Source organism: Ipomoea triloba, chromosome 1, assembly GCF_003576645.1.
Source record: "Ipomoea triloba cultivar NCNSP0323 chromosome 1, ASM357664v1".
NCBI classification, from domain to species: domain Eukaryota; kingdom Viridiplantae; phylum Streptophyta; class Magnoliopsida; order Solanales; family Convolvulaceae; genus Ipomoea; species Ipomoea triloba.
This window is the reverse complement of record NC_044916.1, coordinates 22,979,753-22,988,090: the sequence shown is the minus strand read 5'-3', so window position 1 is coordinate 22,988,090 and position 8,338 is coordinate 22,979,753. Positions and strand designations below refer to the sequence as shown.

General features: G+C 30.6%; 1 protein-coding gene across 1 annotated transcript; it reads right to left on the bottom strand.

The window, feature by feature from the left end:
* Window positions 1–5,827: 5,827 nt before the first annotated feature.
* LOC115996212 (probable WRKY transcription factor 40) lies at window positions 5,828–8,029 on the bottom strand. Its single transcript, XM_031235363.1, has 4 exons — window positions 7,903–8,029; window positions 7,308–7,607; window positions 6,639–6,755; window positions 5,828–6,346 (listed from the first exon to the last, which is right to left on the bottom strand). Exons 1-4 carry the CDS (start codon window positions 7,972–7,974, stop codon window positions 6,020–6,022), a joined length of 816 nt encoding a protein of 271 aa, XP_031091223.1. The 5' UTR covers window positions 7,975–8,029; the 3' UTR covers window positions 5,828–6,019.
* Window positions 8,030–8,338: the final 309 nt, after the last annotated feature.

Here is an 8,338-nt window from a genome sequence, read left to right as displayed (position 1 = left end):
TATATATATATATATATATATATATATATATATATATATATATATATATATATATATATATATATATATATATATATATATATGGAAGGGTTCAGGAGTGGGTATAACTCCTGTACGGTTACACACCTTAAGCATTATAATGGCGCACCTTAAGTACACAAACCGCGCACCTTAAGCACACAAACAAAACAACTTAAGAACACAAATCACACACCTAAAGTTTTTAAATGGTGCACCTTCAATACACAAACCACACACCTTAAGCACACAAACAAAGCACCTTAAGAACACAAATCACGCACCTAAAGTTTTAAAATGGGCACCTTAAGTTTCAACACTAATAACTCACCCTTAACCATACAAATCACGCACCTTAAGAAGGGAAACAACACATTTTAAGAAGGAAAACCACGCACTTAAAACTTTAGGTTGACGCACCTTAACTTTCAACACTGACGCACTATAAGCATATAAATCAGGCACGTTAAGAAGGAAAACTATGCACCTAAACAATCGCACAACCGCACCTGAGAAGGCCAACTGCATGGGAACCCTTATATACATACGTACATAAATATATGATCGCGTTCAGAGAACCATCCGCCCAGGAGAGAACTGAGAACGCATGTCATCCGCCCACGTGTCCTGATGTAGTTGCACCTAACGTTATAACTAGGTGCACCTAGGTGCATGAATGTTAACAAGGTAAATTACTTGCACTTGTAAATGAAAATAGGTGCCCAAGTGCAAGTAAAATGTATTATAGGTGCAAATAAATTGTACACTGAGCATCAATACTAAGTGCACCTAATGTTATAACTAGGTGCGTCTAATGTTATAATTAGGTGCACTAGGTGTATGAATATTAACAAGATAAATTACTTACACTTGTAAGTGAAAATAGGTGCACACGTGCAAGTAAAATGTATTACAGGTGCAAGTAAAATTTACACTGAGCTCAATACTAAGTGCACCTAATGTTATAACTAGTTGCACCTAACGTTATAAGTGGGTATACTTAGGTGCATGAATGTTAACAAGGTAAATTACTTGCACTTGTAAGTGAAAATAGGTGCACTTGTAAGTGAAAATACGTGCACCTGTAAGTGAAACTTGGTGCACTTATAACACAATTACTTGCATCAAAGTTTGAGTTATTTACGAAAATGTCAACGCGTCATTTTTTTTAAATTACATCTGATTCGTTGATCTAGACACGTGGACGGCTGCGAAGCGTTCTCATTTCCTTCCTATGCGATGGTTCACACCTGAGCGCGCCCCTATATATATACATAGGCAAAAACTTGTGTGAGACGGGTCGGGTCAAGATGCGAATGTAACACTTATATGCACAAATGGCATACTTATATGCTCAAATGTAATACTAATCAGGAATAAAATTTTTGTTACTTAGGGTAATATAATACTTTTAGGGAAAAATACAATACTTTTACATTTCGATTTAAAAGTATTACATTTTTCCTCAAAAATATTATATTTTCCCTTATAAGTAAGGGGCACTTGTCAACATTACTTATTAGGAAAAATGTATTACTTTTTCTCTTATAAGTAACAAAAATTGTATTCTTGATTAGTATTATATTTGAGCATATAAGTATGACATTTGCACATATAAGTACGACATTTGCATGCTACTTAGACCCGACCCGACCCGACCCGTCTCACAAATAAGGATCCGTAAGACGGTCTCACACAAGTGTGACTCATATACATATAGTTGAACGTGTGCCAGTGCAGGATATTAACGTTTTAAGAAAGAAAGCGTATGCATTACTAGGTTCTAGTTTGAGTTCTACTATTAATACGTACTCTTAAATTTTACTCACTTAATTCTACTCACTGATGTGTGATAAATAAGAATTAATTGTTTTCATCATATGGATTCACATGAAAAATGTCTATAACAAGAAGATGTGAGAGGGAATAAAAGTTTGAAAATATAAAATAACAGTCCACAAGTATTTTCCGTTCTCTGTTAGTGTGAGTAACGTAAGATTATGGGATTTGCATATGCTAATAGTTTTCAAAAGAAATAGTTTTCCAGTTGTACTTTGTACAGATCAGAGGTCCAGCCACGCACACGTTGCCCACACGGCTTTGCACTGGTCAAGTCAACACAACTGTTCTTGTATTGATCAGTTTGGATAAACCATACATTTTTCCACCCTAGCTAGCTAGTAATACTTTCATCATAATTTCCAATAATTTATTCAATTAAAAAAACACATACCATTATGACCCCTTGTAATTTTAGTCAAGTTTCTAATTTTGACAAGTCTTGCTGGATTTTTGTTCAAGCAATCTTATCCTTGTCACAATTTTGATCAAAATGGACTCAAGCTAATATTGAATAAGAATTTACACTTCTAACAAACTAATATTGAGTAATCACAAATATATATAGTATCAAAACTAGAATATATACTACCCTTCCTTCTTAAAATGGAACCAAAAACATATACCAGATAATAGAGTTTACTTGTCAACTCTAAAAATAACTAATATGATTCTCCAACCACCCACAACAACTTATGCACAAATAACATACAAGTGAGTAGTTAGTTCGAAACATTATTTTGAGTATAGTCCACTATTGATTTAAGTTCAGTTAAATTAAAGTAGAATTATTAATTGGATTCTCTTATTTGAGATGCCGATGAATTTCATACATGCACTAAAAAAGAATAATTGATAAATGAGAAATTGATTTTTCCAAATATATCGATAATGCTACAAAATGGACCTTGGGAATAATTTTAAGTAATATTTTATCCCACATTAAAAATATAAATCGATTTAGACTAGTGTAAATATATTTTCACATTTTAGAAGTTCTAATTTTTTTACTAGTATATAGAAAACTCTTTCTTATATGCAAGAGTATGCTACACAGGCCTTCTAAATTATAACAATTTGGTTTGAACCAAACCGACATAACCAAGTATATTATTACTATTATTATTATTATTATTATTATTATTATTATTATTATACCTTAAAATTTCTAAATATTTGATTTTAAAGTAATTTTAGAATTTTTTTAAAAATCCCCTGAAAATGTGACTTGGAATAATTTGAAAAATAAATAAAAATTTGGGAAAGCAAAATAAATAAATTAAAAAACAAAACAAAACAATACAAAGAAAAAATTAAATTAAACCATCAATTTAGTGTGTATATTAAAGTCGTGAATCGTGAATGCAAAAATGAAATCAAAGTCACATCCAATAGCTTCAATTCTTTTCGAAAATGAGAGTTGAGAATATAATGTGACAAATTTAGAAGTGTAGAAAATTTCGTTATAAAAGAAGAAAATGAAAAAAAAAACAAAAAAAAAAACAAAATTTGTCCTATTTAAACATAATCGATTTTTCATGGAAAAACACAGAGGATTTAATATGCATTTCCGACTCTTATTTTATTTATTTAAGATAGTCATGTTGCTGCTAGACGTAATAGAAGGTGTTGGTACTTGGAAGTCGGGAAGCGTACTAATAATCCAGCGCATGACATCACAGTCCATCGGCTTGCTGACACAAGCATGATGACATCAGCTTTTTTATTTTCAGAAACGAAATCAATGATGCACAACTTCATATCCAATAATGTCGTACTTAATTACAGAAACTATTTAATGAGGTCATTTTAAGGGTCTATATCTTCTTGACTTATTCTAACGTATAATTAAATCTTTAATTTTTCATCCTAAAAAAATATTATAAATTGCACATAAAATCATATTATTTGTTTTCACAAAAAGCTCCTAACTCGCAATCAGTAAAGCTTTTTTACGATTTGGATCGTGTCAGAGTAGATTTGAATTTTTGTAGTGAAATCAAGAAATTGATATATTATATACTCAAAACGAATAATGAGTGAATGAAAAATGTAAGATGTAAAGACTTAGAAAGTAACTTTTGTCCCACATTAAAAAAAGATGTGAGTTTGCACTAGTATATATATATATATATATATATATATATATATATATATATATAAAATTCCCTTTCATAAATGGTTTGAATTGTATAGGATAAAAGCTCTCTCGCATGTTGAGGGGTGGCCTAAGATGTGTCTGAAATTTAAGAAAAAGTTCAGAAACATGCTTTTTAACTACAGTTTCCTGACACTGCTTCTCTTTTTCTTCTATCAAGAATTAATGAATAATATTATGAAGACAAATAATAAATGTGAAATGTTGGATGAGACAAATTTGCAAGCATGGAATATGTTGCATCCTCTAATTTGTCTACCTATCATTGGATGATAAAACCTTAGCCAGAGTTGTTTTCAAAAAAAAAAAAAAAAAAAAACCTTAGCCAGAGTTTGTATTTTTTTTTGTTTTTTATAGAGATGTTAATTAAAGCATGATTGCTAAAGTTTATATATATTTTAGATTTTAGATATTGGTATTCTGTTATTATTTCAATTAGACATTGTGATGTTTAACTATTTGTTACTTATTTAATTTAGTGCATTACTTTTAAAGTTTTATATATTAGTGATATATTTTTATTTATCAAACTATTAATAGATAATTAATGTTTATACATATTCAATATATAATTATTTGCAAATGTACTCCTATATTTTTTATTTGTAATGTTTCCCCGATGTTTCATTTCCTACATTTTTTGACTTTCGTATTTTCTCATTTTCCATTTCTCGTTTATGTGCAACATAGAATTTAACAATATCATTTCTCTTAAATGGTATTTGGTAGTCACGGAAGTTTAAACTTCTTGAAAATTTAAATCAAGAAAAATAAATTTTGTCTATCGGGGTATGATTTTTTATTTCCAAGTGACTAAGAAAGTATAAAACATATTCAATTACATATTATTTATACTTTTTTAACATTAGGTTAAAAAAATTCTTTTATAAATATATCATATTTCTCTCTTGCTTTAACTATATGAAAAATTATAATACTTCAGCATTGAAGAGATGATCTCAACTTATCACAGAAATTAAAATTGCAACTTACCAAAAAAGTGTCTATGTTGTATTAATGGATGATTTTTTTAAACGTGTATGTTCAGTTGTCCAACACATTCTACTAATTGCAATATGCATATAATATATATATATATATATATATATATATATATATATATATATATGTATGTATGTATGTATGTATGTATGTATGTATGTATGTATATATGTATATTATGTACATATTGCATAGAAGAACGCATTATGAGTTAGCACTAATTGTTTGCTTTACCATTTTGTATTAATGGCCTTAATTAGTATTTTATGTTTATATTAGGTAAGGATATATTGGAAATTTTTTTTTTTAAAAAAAGAAAGTTTAAACTAATCAAATATTAGAAAAAAAAATTGTATTTTTAGAATTTAATTGTTATGATTTTAAGTAACACCAAACATATTAATTAATTCTCCTTGACAAATATATTTGCTGCAACTATTATTTTTCAATAATTTAATTGATGGGAAAGGTAGTTTAATCCTTTTCAAAGGTTATTCTTTTTTTCACTTTCACAATTCCATCATACTTAACCTGGTTCATAATCAGGTGAAAACCATACTCCAGCTGAGAACCAGTGGACTAATCTAAATCATTATCTAATAGATCTATAGGTTGAAAATAAACAAAATTTTGTAATATTTATGAAAAATGATCCCGCTCATTTAAAAAATTTGTAATATTTATAGAAATGACCCCGCTCATTTTAAAATTTGTAATATTTACAAAAATGATACAGCTCATCCATAAGATGATTTAGATTTGTCCAGAAGTTCAGGGTGGTTCTCATATGATTTTAGGATTCCATATATAGATATATAAATATAAACTAATAGAAAGTTTCTTAGCGAATCCAACTCATAATCTCATGCATGTACAACTTAAACCATGCAGGAATACATTAAAAATCGTCAAATAAATCATACACTTACCAGGAAAAAGTTCATGTGACTCTTATAACGACACTAGCTAATTAATTATATAACTATGATTTCATCATCACCATCAATCTAAGGGGTTGTCTAATATCCTCTCGGATATGGCTGCTGCCAGTGCTTCAGTGAAGCTGTGATCGTTTGTCAAGGAAGAAGCCATTTTCTCAACCAAGAGTTGTTGTATTTCCTTGGTGTCCATTATTGTGGAATCACATGATGATCTTTGTTGTATGTTATTGTGAAATCCTAATCCTAGATTAGATGTTTGTGAAGCTGTCGTGTAGCCATGTTGTGATGCTAAGGTAAATGTTTGGGTTGTCTCTGATGGGTGGGGATGGTTGTGTTCACCTTCGTATATAGCTATCAAGATGGATTTATCTTCCACGCTTCTCTGCACCTGCAATAATAAGAAACATCAGAGTTTTATTTCTTTATTCTTTAAGGCATTATTATTCCGTTTTGGAAAATGTAATCCAGCCTTATCAAAATTTTATGTGAAATGATACGATCTGTGACAAGTGATAATATGAAGAAGTTCCAGCGTGTACAAATGTAGAATAGTATCATTTGACGTGTTACATCTTAGTTATTTATGATGGAATTAATCAGACTAGTCATTGGTAGCTAAAAATAGGAACAAATATATATATTTATTCGTATTTTTATATCAATTAAATTACCAGCTGTACCTTTTTCTTCACAAGACAAGAAGGTGCAAAAGAGCATTTGTAGTATGCTCTAGGAGATGGGTTATCTCTCGTTACTTTCTGACCATACTTTCGCCATTGATATCCGTCTTTCACAATCTGCGCACAAAACCACAATAATTATAGCCCTGTACGTGTATACAGTTAACAGTTTATGTGCCTGTAAACATATTAATTACATATACACAACATAGTAATTATAGATACATAATATGTTAACTACAAGCACATAATATGTTAAATGTCGACACATAAATATTTTGTGTTTGTTTTAACATATTATTATCATATTATTTGTATTCAATTTATTTATAGATACATAAACTCTGTTAACGGTAGGTACAAAATATGTCAATTACAGTAAATAATTTATGCCTTAAATATTATGGATCAGAGTCTATAATACAAGGTAGATCATTGTGCATGGTATAAATGGCCCATTCACATCTCATGGGTTGTGAATAGCCTTTTATTATTCTTTTTTTTTTTTAAATTTGTATCTCAGGTTTCTATTATCGAATATAGTGACTAATCTCTTCACTGAATTGTAGACACCGTAGGACAATTGGTCTAGAAATTTAAGGGTGAATAGGGTTTTATAGTTTTATGAAAAATTGATAAATATGAATTTTTTAAAAAAAAATTACGTACAAGGCTGGTGTCGGATGGATCGGTCTGGACGTGAACTCTGGAGATGTTAGTTCTGATTTCCCTAGGCCTCTTGGATACCGTTGCTTCATCGTACCCGATTTCGGAACTCCCGCAGGTTGCCGTGTCCCGGTCGGAATTCCTCCTCTTCCACGATCTCTCTTGCATTAAATCCAGTAACTGACTCTGCAGGCTGCCGTAGTTTTCGCACATCGCCGACAGCGCCGCCGACAGCCTCTTGTTCTCCGCCCTAGTCTCCTTCAACTCTTCCTCCAACATCGTATCATGTTCTCCATCCCTCATCTGATCCAAAACATATATAAATCCTCTACATTAGATCACAATTAGAAAAATCACGATTCGTAATCACAAGATCTGGTGTAACCAGCTAAGATGACAAGAGATCTATACTTGTAATTACAAGGTCACGAATTCGAATTCTTATCTTGTTGGTTTAAATCGATCCGTTATAGATAACTTAAACTGGTTTACTTCTCTTTGATCTTTTATCGGCTAAAATCACAAGACGGGTTTACTCATACTCGAAAGGGTTGTGAGTTTTTCTCGTCATAAAAAAAAAAAATGTTTTTTTACTAACCGGAATTTCGTTGACGGTAGCATTGAGATCTATATCCATAGAAGGAGAATTGTGTTCCAAGCAACTGCCCATCGCAGCGTGGAGTGAAGATCACAGTATTCTGCAAATTGAATCTGTTGAAGGGCGGATTAAGAAATGCTAAATTTATAGAATTCTCTGCAATATTTTTTTAATTTTTTAATTTTGAAAAATAATAGATATCTAAAGTTTGGTCTAGGCTTATTCAAGACAGAAAGTTCGTGGAAACTGAGCGAAATTTCCAGTATGGGTTTAGTCGTTTATAGTTATATAATTATAATTTTCTTTTGTATTATTTAAGTCTTGGTCAACTCAAAATCATTATTTCAATCCAAGCTGCCGGTCCCAACCTATTTCACGTGTTGACATCAAATTGACTTTTTGTTTCCCACAATAGTATTGGTCTAGCTAGCCGGTT

Bases quoted from the DNA above. Each gene is read 5' to 3' on its own strand.
- LOC115996212 (XM_031235363.1), bottom strand. From the start codon at position 7,974: ATGGGCAGTTGCTTGGAACACAATTCTCCTTCTATGGATATAGATCTC. The intron at 7,608-7,902 runs GTTAGTAAAAAA...GTTTTGGATCAG, and splicing joins CTACCGTCAACGAAATTCCG to ATGAGGGATGGAGAACATGA. The intron at 6,756-7,307 runs GTACGTAATTTT...TTTTGTGCGCAG, and splicing joins ATCCATCCGACACCAGCCTT to ATTGTGAAAGACGGATATCA.